Source organism: Emys orbicularis, chromosome 3 (genome assembly GCF_028017835.1).
Source record: "Emys orbicularis isolate rEmyOrb1 chromosome 3, rEmyOrb1.hap1, whole genome shotgun sequence".
Taxonomy (NCBI): domain Eukaryota; kingdom Metazoa; phylum Chordata; order Testudines; family Emydidae; genus Emys; species Emys orbicularis.
In genome coordinates this window covers 215,848,944-215,862,555 of record NC_088685.1, presented here as the reverse complement: position 1 = coordinate 215,862,555, position 13,612 = coordinate 215,848,944, and the positions used below count along the sequence as shown (strand labels likewise).

The 13,612-nt window shown below is 46.1% G+C and overlaps 1 protein-coding gene across 1 annotated transcript in view; it reads left to right on the top strand.

The window, feature by feature from the left end:
* The window catches only part of ACSS1 (acyl-CoA synthetase short chain family member 1), a 66,858-nt gene that overhangs the window by 6,731 nt on the left and 46,515 nt on the right, over nucleotides 1-13,612 (top strand). Inside the window, exon 2 of the mRNA XM_065400819.1 lies at nucleotides 6,102-6,198. Coding sequence (XP_065256891.1) covers nucleotides 6,102-6,198 — 97 coding nt within the window. The remainder of the gene's footprint in view (nucleotides 1-6,101; nucleotides 6,199-13,612) is intronic.

The following is a 13,612-nucleotide window of genomic DNA, read 5'->3' as shown; positions in this document are numbered from 1 at the left end:
CCATCTCCTATGTCCATCTCTACCTCAGTCCAAGTGTGTACATTTTTAATATATAAGGCAACACCTCCTCCCTTTTTCCCCTGTCTATCCTTCCTGAGCAAGCTGTACCCATTCACACCAACATTCCAATCATGTGTATTATCCCACCAAGTTTCAGTGATGCCAACAATGTCATAGTTGTATTTATTTATTAGCACTTCCAGTTCTTCCTGCTTATTACCCATACTTCTCGCATTTGTATATAGGCATCTAAGATACTGGTTTGATCTTTCCTCCCAGTTTTGTCCTGACCCTCCTTTCTCTCTGCCAATATAGCCCACACTCCCTCTCGTTTCCGACCCATCTCCCAGGTCTCCATGTTCCCCACTTACCTGTGGGCTTTGCTCACCTGTCCCCGTCGAACCTAGTTTAAAGCCCTCCTCACTAGGTTAGCCAGTCTGTGTCCAAATAGGGTCTTTCCCCTCCTCGAAAGGTGAACGCCATCTCTGCCTAGCAGTCCTTCCTCGAATAGCATCCTGTGGTCTAGGAAGCCAAAGCCCTCCTGGCGACACCATCTTCGCAGCCAGGCATTCACCTCCATGATGCATCTGTCTCTGCCCGGGCCCCTACCTTTGACAGGAAGAATTGAAGAGAATACCACCTGTGCTCCAAACTCCTTCACCCGTACTCCCAGAGCCCTGTAGTCACTCTTGATCCGCTCAGTGTCACACCGCGCAGTATCATTTGTGCCCACATGGATGAGTAGCATGGGGTAGTAGTCAGAGGGCTGGATAATCCTCGACAATGCCTCTGTAACATTTCGGATACGGGCTCCCGGCAGGCAGCATACCTCCCGAGATGAAATGTCAGGGCGACAGATGGGCGCCTCCGTCCCCCTCAGCAGAGAGTCTCCGACCACCACTACCCTACGTTTCCTATTCGCAGTGGTGGCAGCAGACCTCCCAGCCTTAGGGGTACGAGGCTTCTCCTCCTTTACTGTAGGGGGTGATTCCTTCTTTCCTGTATCAAGAAGAGCATAACGGTTACCTATTACCACGGCGGGAGGGTTCGGAGCAGGGGTGGAGCACTGCCTGCTGCCAGAAGTAACCAGCTGTCAGTGTCCACCCTGAGCCATCTCCTCCTCCACCAGTGGTGTATCAGCAGTCCTGTGTACTGGGACAGCTACCTCAGCTGTCTCCACATGGACACTGTCCAGGAATTGCTCGTGGATTCGGATGGTCCTCAACCTAGCCACCTCCTCCTGTAGCTCTCCCACCTGCTGCCTGAGAGATTCCATCAGCAGGCACCTTTCACATTGGATGGTCCCCCCAGCCTGGATATCAGTAAGTGGAAATTGCAAGTTACAGTCTCTGCAAAACCACACCAGGATCTGGGTAGAAGCATCCATGCTCAGGCGCTCTGTCTGGCTACAGGCACAGGTGGAGGAGACAGAAACAGTGCTGGCACAGGTGTAGCGGGTCTTCCTAACCATCGTAAGCCTCCCTCTGTCAAACTCCCGTCTGCAGCCCCCTGTCCGCTGAAAGGGTTGTTTAAGCAAGAAGTTTAGGTTTTAAGGGGAATAAAGGGAAAACAGATAGAACCGGCAAGGGACCCTCGCCCCCTTCCCACTCCACTTCCAAACTCCCTTGCGAAACTCCCTGTTAGCAGCCCCTGGTCGTTTGTGCGCTGCTTTATAAAGGGGCTCAGTCAGTGGCGGGACTTTCCACTGCCCCCTCGGCCGGACAAAGACACCACCCCAGGGATACATTCTTATACACAGGTACAAACAAGTTACACATCACTCCTGACGTACTGAGGTGCAACCCCTCTACGCAGCAAGGTACAACCCCACTACGTAGTAAGGTGCCGCCTCTCACCTTGTACAGATTGGTTCGATCAAAACAACTCCATCCATCATTTTACCCTTTTGTCCCTGTCATTGGGATGGGTTGGCCTGTTGCATGTTATCTGTGGAATGTTCCAGTATAGTGTGTTTTGGTACCATGTTTGTACTTTAACTTTGCTAGGTAAATATATTTATGTAACATCAGTCCTTTTCCTGCCAGCTTCTGTGAACCGAGCCGGCCTTCAGCTCACAGCCTGACTTTGCTTCTTAGCCAAGTCTTGACCATTACTTTAGTTCAGGCCTTAGGCCTCATACTGGGCCTTTATTAGGGCCTTCGCTTACTACAGGGAGGAGCTCAGGGAGGCCCCAGTGAGTGTGTCTGAGTAAGGGCTGGGGCTTGTGCATCCCACAGGGCTGGGACAAGGGAGCCCTGGTGATGCTTGTCCCGCACAAGGCCTCCATGGGTCTCTGGGGCTGGCTCAAGGGCTTGCCCTGCCCTGCAGATTGGAGGAATGGGGGGCAGGTTTCCAGCCCCTGTTGAAGGGTAAAGGACTCTGCTGCCAACTCCACATCTTGTCAATTACAAAACAAGAGTTTAGGTCTCCACTCCCCACATCTCTGCCCAGAGGGAACCCATACCTCTGTCCTGAAGGCCCCCTTGCCCTGCAACGCCCTCACACCTCTGTTTTGGGGACACCTCTACACACACCTGCACCTGCCTGTCATGACAGAGGCGTAGCCTTGCCAAATTTGAGTGGTGCCAGTTCACAGCATCACTCACTCAAATTAGTGTGTTTTGGTTTTTTTATGGTATTTAACTGACTGCACCAAAGCCGCAAATGTAACAAACAGTGGACACAACTTTTGAACCAAAGAAATCTCAACTTATCTTCTTATGCCCTAACTTTCTTATAGCTTAACTCATTATATGCCAGGGATGCTATAGATCAATGGTTCTCAACCTGGGGTCCGAGGCCCCTTGGGGGGCCAAAAGCAGGTTTCAGGGGGGCCGCCAAGCATGGCTGGAATCAAACTTGCTAGGGCCCAGGGCAGAAAGTCAAAGCCCCACCACATGGGACTGCAGCCTGGGCCCCCGAGCCTTACCACCAGGGCCTGAAGCTGAAACCTGAGCAACTTAGCTTTGTGGTGCCCCCTGTGGTGTGGGGCCCCGGTCAATTGCTCTCCTTGCTACCCGCTAATGCCGGTCCTGGCTTTTATCTGCAGAAAAACAGCTGTTGTGGCACAGCTGGGCCATGGAGTTTTTATATCACGTTGGGGGGCTCAGAAAGAAAAAGATTGAGAACTTCTGTTGTAGACATTCAATTCCCAGGTTCATTCCTTGCTCCACCATAGACTTCCTATATGAACTTGGGCAAGTCACTTAACTTCTCTGTGCCTCAGTTTCCCATCTGAAAGATGGGGATGATAGTACTTCCCTCCCTCAAAGGCAGGTTAAAAGACTGTGGGGTGCTTTGAGATCTACTGAAGAAAAGCATTATATAAGAGCTAGGTATGATTATTATTATTATTTGCACACAGTTAAGCCTGCTGAGAAAAAGCACTCTGAGTCTAAACTTGGCTCAGAGATCATTCACCATTTATTCGAGTACAGAGAATTCTTTTTATAAACTCTTCTAGAAGTGAGCCAAAAATCTGCAAGCATGCAGAGGGGGAGGGGACAGGACTAGGGGGAAGTGGAGGGACAGGGACCTGTGGGAATCGCTGCCCCCAAATCTGTGCATTGTGCTCGGGTACCTTGCAGCACCCATTCACATGCAGCCATGGAGCACGGCAGCACCAGAAGGTCATGCTGACATTGACTCACTGCCCCAGCAACATTTTGACTCACAGATGGGGGTAATGGAGCACTCAGTGGGAGTTACTGCTGCCCCAGGGTATATCATCTACACTGTAATTAGACACCAGCGGCTGGCCTGTGCCAGCTGACTCAGGCTCCAGGGGCTCAGGCTGCCGGGCTGTTTAACTGTAATGTAGATTTCCGAGCTTGGGCTGGAGCCCAGGCTCTAAGTCACTGCAGGGTGGGAGGATCCCAGAGCTTGGACTGCAGCCAGAGCCTGGAAGTCTACACTGCAACCGAACAGCCCCACAGCCTGAGCCTGAGGGATTTTCATTGCAGCGTAGACATACCTTCAGACTCCAACTGACCAAAGCATGCTCTTAAGTGCTTTGCTGAATAGGAATGGACTGCTGAATCGGGGTCTACTAGCATTAATTCTTGACTGGTTTTACATGTGGCTCACGCAGTTATTTGGGAGAGAGCATCCCACATGTGACTTTCCCCTGGCCAGCATCTTCTTGTGGTTTTCTCTGTCAAATTTGCTCCTCTCTGCACTATGCAACAGGAGTGGGGAGGGAGCATATGGACAACTACTTTTATGCTGAAAGTATCCGTTGGCGCTCGGACACCTCAGGTATACTACATTTTGTCAGAAGTTATATTGAATTTTAAGAAAAATATGTAGCTTATGCTACATACCTAAGTTACATACTTCAAATGTTGAAAAGTCCGGAAATGCACAGTGAAGGGACCCAGCCAGTTCCCACTGCCATATAACTTATCAGATAATGTTTATAAAAGTTTGAAAGTAATTTTAAGCATTGGTCTTTATACAAACAAAATCAGCTCTCGATGAGTGTGGCTGGGGCACAGCAGCAGAAAATATGAAAAGTATCCAACTCTTTGAGCCTATGTTGCTGAACTAGAGAGCATACAAACATTTGGATTGTTTTTCAAAGGCAGGCTGGGTGTATTAAAGGGCTATGTCATGTGAAACACCCAAAGCAGTGGAGTTGAATAACCACTGCATAATTTTCAGATACGCCAAAAGTGCAGATGGTTTTTAAGGTACACCTAACAGCCCTGCCACTGAGAATTGTAAGTCCTTGTGAGCCATATGGTAAAATTAATAGAAAATCAGTATTAAGGTTGGCTAAAGAACCACATCACCACGAAACAGGAACTTTCCTTTCACATTCAGTGTAAACAGGAACCTTAGAATCATAGAATATCAGGGTTGGAAGGGACCTCAGGAGGTCATCTAGTCCAACCCCCTGCTCAAAGCAGGACCTAATCCCAACTAAATCATCCCAGCCAGGGCTTTGTCAAGCCTGACCTTAAAAACCTCTAAGGAAGGAGATTCCACCACCTCCCTAGGTAACCCATTCCAGTGCTTCACCACCCTCCTAGTGAAAAAGTTTTTCCTAATATCCAACATAAACCTCCCCCACTGCAACTTGAGACCATTACTCCTTGTTCTGTCATCTGCCACCACTGAGAACAGTCTATATCCATCCTCTTTGGAACCCCCTTTCAGGTAGTTGAAAGCAGCTATCAAATCCCTCCTCATTCTTCTCTTCTGCAGACTAAACAATCCCAGTTCCCTCAGCCTCTCCTCATAACTCATGTGCTCCAGCCCCCTAATCATTTTTGTTGCCCTCCGCTGGACTCTTTCCAACTTTTCCACATCCTTCTTGTAGTGTGGGGCCCAAAACTGGACACAGTACTCCAGGTGAGGCCTCACCAATGTCGAATAGAGGGGAACGATCACGTCCCTAGATCTGCTGGCAATGCCCCTGCTTATACAGCCCAAAATGCCATTAGCCTTCTTGGCAACAAGGGCACACTGTTGACTCATATCCAGCTTCTCGTCCACTGTAACGCCTAGGTCCTTTTCTGCAGAACTGCTGCCTAGCCCCTCGGTCCCTAGTCTGTAACAGTGAATGGGATTCTTCCGTCCTAAGTGCAGGACTCTGCACTTGTCCTTATACCAGAAGTGGAGTCTGTTGGCCAGTTAGAGCGTGAAGATGCTGTCCAATAAAACACTCCTCTCTGGGTCAAAAAAGACAATAGTGGCATCAGTGGCACCAGGCAATTTCGGTTCTTCTGTTTGCATACACAGCAGGCCAGAACCTCAGCAGGTTTATGTTGGCATAGCTCCTTTGAAATTAGTGCAGCTACACTGATCTAAACCAGCCAAGGATCTGGCTCAAGGATTTTCATGTGGGTGCCCTTCTATAAGGCTGTTTACTGATCAAATTGAGGTATGACGACCAGTGCATCACTGTGAATAGCTTAAATAAAAACTTTCCAAATAATGTAGATGATTGCATGTCTATTTAGCTAACTTCTGATATTTCATCTCATACTCATTTCCATGCATGTATGACCAGGGAGCTAAGTTAGCCAAATTGCAAACATCTTTGACTTTAATACAAAACAAATAAAATGCTTTCTTAAATATTTCTTTTCATACAGTAAACTGTTTAGACCAACATGTCCATCAATCTCCAGACAGAGTGGCTTTGATCTGGGAGAAAGATGAGCCTGGCACTGAAGTGAACATCACATACAGGTATGGCACATTCTCTTGGATTGCTGTAAAATGGGTCTTGCATACCAATATGGCAGTTGTACTGGCTAGTTACAGAGCTGTTGCACTGAAATATTATTCTATCTATATTAAATCTTCTGCCTCCTCTAGAGGCAGAGCAGTGTTGGGGATGGGAATGGACACACTGCAGGAGCACTGTTACCTGGATGCATTATCCTACATTTAACAGGTGTGGCATGTTTCCTTCAGTCATTCTGTTGCATGGGAAGTGGAGCCATGCCCCTGTCCAGAAATGAGGCCCTGCCTGGGGCTTGTCAGAGCTCTGGACAGAACTATGTGCCCCTTTTCCTTTGCACTCGGGGTCCTGGCAGGCAATTATTTCTCTCTCTTGCATGGGGATGGGCGAGGTTCCCTGCTTTCACACACCCATGAATGAGCATATTTTAACATGAATATTAAGGGCAAGCTCTTTGCTGGTATAAACAAGCATAGCCTCGTTGCTGTCAAAGGAATTCTGCCAATTTACACTAGATGAGAATCTGGCTCTAAATTTCTGTTACATTTTTAGCTAGAACTGCCCATAATCTGAGGCTTTGTCTTCACTACCCGCCGATCCGGCGGGTAGCAATCGGTTTTTCGGGGATCGACTTACCGCGTCTAGTGAAGACGCGGTAAAATCGATCCCTGATCGCTCTGCCGTCGACTCCGGAAATCCACCTCGGCAGGAGGCGGCAGCGGAGTCGGCGGCAGCGCGGCAGCGGTCGACTTTCCCGCGTCCTCACCGCTAGGTAAGCCGACCTAAAATACGCAACTTCAGCTACGGTATTCACGTAGCTGAAGTTGCGTATCTTAGGTCGGAACCCCGCTGCAGTGTAGACCTAGCCTGAGTGGAAACTTTCAGGACTGAAAGGCTCAGTGTTTTTCTTTTATCCAGCTTATTTTCAAATCTGTCAATTTTCCTTTTTGCCCTTTAGAAAAAGCTGGGACTTGTGGGAAGAATGCAAAACTTGGGCACTCTAAGTACCCCTTCTAACATGAACAGTACTAGAAGTGGAGGCTTTCAGTCAATTAAAATGTGGAGATGCTGTCAGATTACCCACTTCTGTCCTGTGAAACTGTGATGACATCCCACGTCAGGCTGGGAGCTGGGAAAATTGGTTTTATTCCCTTAGCCTCACTGTGCCTCACTTTCCCCATTTTAGAATTGGACTAATGATGCTAACCCACTGTTACAGAGAGCTTTTATTTTCCAGTTTTTCCAGCACAGTTGTACTGTGAATAATAATGACAGGGAAAAAAAGCAATCTTCTTCACTGATGGCAAACCTTGAATTTTACATGTAATTTTTCAGAACAGTAGCAAATGTGTTGGTTATCTAAATATGCAAAACAATATTGAGCTGTTTGTGTATTCAAAATGTAGCCGTGGGCTGAACCGTCAGCTGCACTCAAGGCACACCCAGTTGGGTGCATCTGAAATGGGGAATCTCAAAAGAACCATTTGCTGCTCCCTGTCTACACCTACACTGTCCCAGTGTAGTTTAGAGTAGCTTCAAGGGTGCTCTAAACCATACCAGTTTGTAATGACCCTAGGGACAGTTACATCAGCTGGGGATTGGTGGAGCACTGTAAACTTCAGCCACGCCCCTTCTCATGGCTGGCATGACCCTACATGCAGGGAGGGGTGAGGGCTACACTGTCTCTATGATAGCTAAGGATTCCCCCACCTTTGGGCAATCCTCAGCAACCCACTCAAGGCAGCTTTAAGTTTGCTTGTTCTCTTGAGTAGTGTGTAGGGCACATGGTGTGTGCTGGAATCTGACCTTTATGTCTACAGAATATTCTTTACAAGGTATGGATGATTGGGATTCCTTGAATTTATTTGCACACCTGTAGGTTCCTATAGTCTTTCTTAACTTCAGGATTTGTTAGTGTTGCTTTAAAAGAGGGCTGGTTCAAGTGGGTGAGCTGGTCAGTAGAAAAAACAGGACTTGCAACTGAATACATTTTTATGGCAATGCAGAATTATAGTGCTGTTCAACAGTAATCATAATGAGGCAGTTATAGCATCTACAAAATTGCTGAAGAAGTAGATTAGTTTGGATCATGGAATTACTAAACGATCAGTTGTGCAGGTGCATTATCATCTTTCTGATATGATTAGTGAGTAACTGTAGCACAAGGACGATATGTTAAGGAAACCTTGACTGATTTTTGCTAGACACATTGACCTTGATTCTGGGCCATGTTCCATCCCTTTGTGCCAGAACCCAGGGAGACCTCCCCCTGCCTTGTGACAGGTATTCTCCCAGAGTGGAGATGTTCCTTGGGTGGCATAGGATAGCATACGTATTCCTGTGCAACTCTGTGTGCTAGCCAGAAAAGCAGCTTATAAAGGGCTCTGGGAAGCTTCTCTAAGTTAGAGCAGCCCCAGAGGTTGAGTGCTGGCCCAGAATTTGGAGGGCACAAACATAGCTTTAGGCTGTCTTAGTCACCCCCTTAGGCTTTGCCTTCGGAGCGGCGGCGGCGCGCTCAGGGGAGGAGGCGGAGATGAGCTGAAGCGGTTCCTCTGCGCCCCCCGTTACTTGCTGCGACCCTCCCCGGGGCCCTCCCGCCCCAGCTCATCTCCGCTTTGCCTCCTCCCACGAGCACGCTGCAGCTCCGTTTCCCCCCTCCCTTCCAGGCTTGCCACGCCAATCAGCTGATTGGCGCAGCAAGCCTGGGAGGGAAGGAGGGAGGGAGAAGTGGAGTGGCGGCGGCGCGCTCAGGGAGGAGGCGGAGGCAGAGAGGAGGTGAGCTGGGGCGGGGAGCGGTTCCTCTCTCTACCCTGATATAACGCGGCCTCACCTATAACACGGTGACATTTTTTGGCTCCCGAGGACCACGTTATATCGGGGTAGAGGTGTATTATAGGATAGAAGGATTATTGGGCTCAGTCATGAGTTGCATAAGCCGCCTGGACATAGTATAAGCACCTATCTGGATTGCCAGTCTGTGCCTGGGAGGGAAGGACACTACTTTTTCTTCACTCAGGTGGGCAGGGAATGGGTGGGCGGAGGGGAGGGGTGGGCACAGCTTTGGCTCTACTCCCACCCCGATATGCTGGCCAGCACAGAGAGGGAAGTAAATTGCACCAGGAAAAGGGCTGACACAGATTACTTTCCCTGTGGAGCAAGGGACTGAATTGGGGTTCTCAGAATCACAGTTTGTTCCCGGCTCTGCTCTTGGAGCAGTGCAGTGACACGCTGGCCTTTACTCAGGCTGGATTGCAATGTGCCAATCCAGCCTGACGTTACCAATTCCTCATCCTACTTTGAACTAAGGCCCCACAGCACACGTGGTCCCTCTACTGTGGCTGTTGCTTGCAGCCTGCATTCCAGTTAGCATGAGGACATACAGAGTCAGGCATGCAAAAGGGAGTGTTATCAGCAAAGTGGATTGTATTTATAACAATGGAGGTAAGTACTTTTTTCTTGGAAGTTAGTTGAAATGTTTCTTTATCCAAAAAGATCGATGAAGGAATTGGCTAAAACAAACAGCTTTGTGCAGACTTTCATCTCTGCCCTTACCAGCTAGATTTAAATAGTCCTATATCATCTAATAAAACTAACTGCCATAAAGATGAATTGACTCCTCTGAAGAGGGACCTTAGCCCATGCCCAACTGTTGCTAGGAGGGACAAGCTGTCACTGTTGAGCTACCGGAGATAGCAGGTGACAAGCAAGATAACTTAGGAGAGTGGGGACAAAAGACAGAGTGATGAATTTGAAACAGAGGACGGGAATTATAAGTGATCTCTCAGTGGTGAGCATGTCCTGTCCTATAGGCCACTGGAGAGCATTGCTTCCTCGGGGAAGCAGTGTGGTGCAGTAGACAAGGCACTGGACTGAATGTTAGGAGACCTGGGTTTTAGTCCTTGCACTGTCACTAAGCTGCTCTGTGCCTCAGCTTCCCCATCTGTAAAATGGGGATAATGAGATTTGTCTTTTTTGAAGCACTTTTAGGTAGATGGATGGAAAGTGCTGTAAAGGAGCTAAGCGTTGTTGGGACATGTCTGAAGCTGGTTGTCAGAGGCAATAGCCTGTCTGAGGAAGCCGGCTGTTAGAGTGAGACAAGGCATCAGGAGCAAGAGAGAGACAGCTTGATGTTCGCTGGGGAGGGAAGCCAGTGTAGTGAGAGCCAGCTGTCAGCTGTCCAACTGCATGTTTGTGGTAAGGCACTCAATCCGGTCAGGTGCTTTTCGCCCTCAGCTCCCATGGAGATCATTGGGTACAGAGAGCGCTCAGCACCTTGCATGTTCATTTTCAAAGGCCTTGTATAGATTAGGTTTTAAAGATGTGATGTTAGCATGTGTTAGCAAACAGGTTATAAAAGTCTAGAGTAGGGAAGGCACACTGCCTTTAACACATGCTAAGTAGGTTGAATCAATGTCTTGTTAACTCGACTAGCTCAGCATAGGTTAACGGCAGAGGGTGGAATCCTGGCCCCATTGAAGTCAATGGTAAAACTCCCATTGGCTCAAATGGGGCCAGAATTTCCCATAGGGGTCCTTGTTTACACTAGACTTCTAAAATGAATTAGCTCAAATATATTAACTTCACACCTTTAAATCCCATCTACATGAGGTCAGAATGACCAGCTCACTGATGATGCATGTCTAACAAACATTACTTTGCTAATTGGCTGAATCCTTTTGTCAACCATTGGGATGAGTCATAAGTTTAACTGCTTTTCTCCTAACTTGTAAATTTAGAGCAAAGCCTCCTGGTGACACTTCAGTAAAACTGGGGTTTTTGGTTTTGTTCTTCATACAGAGTAAAAGGGAGTAGAGCTGACCAAAAAATATCTCAACACCTCAACTGCTAGAAGAGGGCCTGATCCTCCCTGATTGAACTAACCTCGTTATCTCTAGCCTTACTCACTGTTGCTTGCATATTTATACCTGCCCCTGGAAATTTCCACTACATGCATCTGAAGAAGTGGGTATTCACCCACGAAAGCTCATGCTCCTATACGTCTGTTAGTCTATAAGGTGCCACAGGACTCTTTGCTGCTTTTACAAAAAATATCTGTGAATACTCGTTAGAACTTCTAAATGAATCCACTTCTTAGGCCATGTTTATATCCCTTTTGTGGTGGGGAAACATTAGAACATTCTTGTGTATTGGCTCAAATGTTTATGGAAAAAGTTTGAAAACAGATGTCAGCATTTGTTCTCATTCCCTCCTGCTCACTTTGTGTGGTTATGTAGTCTGAGTCACAACCTAGTTAGTTCTAAGTAAATAAAAATATGTCCCTAGGGAGGTCTGTAAGGTAGAGAAATAAAAACACTTACAATTCACAAATTTGGGGTCAGATTGTGGAGACTTTACTCACTAGTGCAGAGTTGCTCACCTGAGTAGTACCATTGATTTGAATGGGACTACTTGTTTGAGTAACCACTCACCAAGGGGAGTCGGGGTTCATCGTATTTGTGTGGCCCTGCAGTGTGCATCGTATTTAAGTAATGATGGAATCTTAACACAGTGAAAAAGGGTCTGGCTAAAGTCACAGGCCAGCCAATTCACTGGAAGGGGTGTGGCTTCATGAAAAAAAATGCAATCAACAGAAACTTTGCTAGTACACGTTCAGCTTTTCAAAACAAGGAGAAGTAGCCAGCAATAGTAGTGAACAAGTTGTTCCTGAGATCAGTTGCAGTAAGCATTTCTGCAGCATGCTGGCTGGCCGACATGGAATTCTGTACAGCAACAGAGCAGGATCCCTATTGTAGTGGTCGGATGCAGCTAAGAGTGGCCTGTTGACTTGCTGCACTGCCTTTTGCATGTATAGTCAGGGGCATTCTGTTTTATGCAAGAATACAGAAAGGTGGAAACAGAAACACACATTTGTAATACATCAGATTAAGCTTTGTAGTGTCCTCCTGGAAAGGTCTCGCTTAAAAATGGTATAAAAAGATTCTCTTTTTACACAGGATGTACAAAGAAACATATCACATTACAGAGATTAAAGGGATACTTTCAGCTAATTTGGGCCAAAAATGAACTTTTGCTTAAAACAAAAAAGGTTTACAAAATCTAGTATTACCAGATTTTTTTCATGTTAACATAAAAATTAAAACAAACATTTTGTTTTGTATTTAAAGGTTAATTTTCTTGTGGTGTTTATGACTGAGCACTTCCTTGTTGGGCTGAATTGACTTGAAACTAACTAGAAATGAAAGTGAAACTCTCTAGTTTATATTCATTGACCAGAATGAGTAAGACAAATAAACAGGATTAATAGCACAAAAGTAAATAGCATTTTACAAAACTTTCAGTTTTAATTATCTAACATAGTAGTAGTAACCCAAGTAAAGGAGTTTTTTTTTTAATAAATAAGTATTTTAGCCTCACAGTGTCTTGTCTATGACAGACCTGCGGGTGGCTATCTTAAAACAGAAAAACTTCAAAAACAGACTCCAACGAGAGACTGCTGAGCTGGAATTGATATGCAAACTAGACACAATCAACTCAGGATTAAATAAGGACTGGGAATGGCTGAGCCATTACAAACATTGAATCTATCTCCCCTTGTAAGTATTTTCACACTTGCTTCTTATCAAACTGTCTGTACTGAGCTATCTTGATTATCACTTCAAAAGTTTTTTTTCTCATACTTAATTGGCCTCTCAGAGTTGGTAAGACAACTCCCACCTGTTCATGCTCTCTGTATGTGTGTATATATATCTCCTCAATATATGTTTCACTCTATATGCATCCGAAGAAGTGGGTTGTTGCCCACGAAAGCTTATGCTCTAATAAATTTGTTAGTCTCTAAGGTGCCACAAGTACTCCTGTTCTTTTTGCGGATACAGACTAACACGGCTGCTACTGTGAAAAGTGTCACTTTAGAGACCTGGTACCAATCTCGTCACTGAACAAATTATGGAACTCTTTACATTCTCTATGAGTTGGCATTAGAGAGTGTTATGGCAGTTTTCATCTTTAAAGCGAAATCCATAAAGATTTAAAGTGAAAATGCACTACATACCTATTTTTTAAATTAGGTTCTTAGATTGAGGCTGTCATTCCAAAAAGTCAGATTTAAAACAGTAGTATGTCTTGTTACTGAGTTTTATTTCCATTTCAGTTTGTCTTTGCTGATCACAAAGGTCAGTAACGCAGAGCTATTATGCATTATTAAAAATTGAAGGCATTTTAGCTTCACTGTAGTGACTCTAAAACAAATGAAGGCTAATTTGTGGTGCCATTCTGTACTGGCAAATTTGGGGGCATTATTTCAAGTGATCTAACTTGAAAATACGCAACAGTTGATGTTGTACTAAAAATGTATTCACCTGACCAATTGCATTTGCAAAGTTTGATCATTTAGGGTAAAGCTCTGCACACATTGCTTCTGCTGAATTCACTCACATGTGAAATCAGAATTTTTCCCTG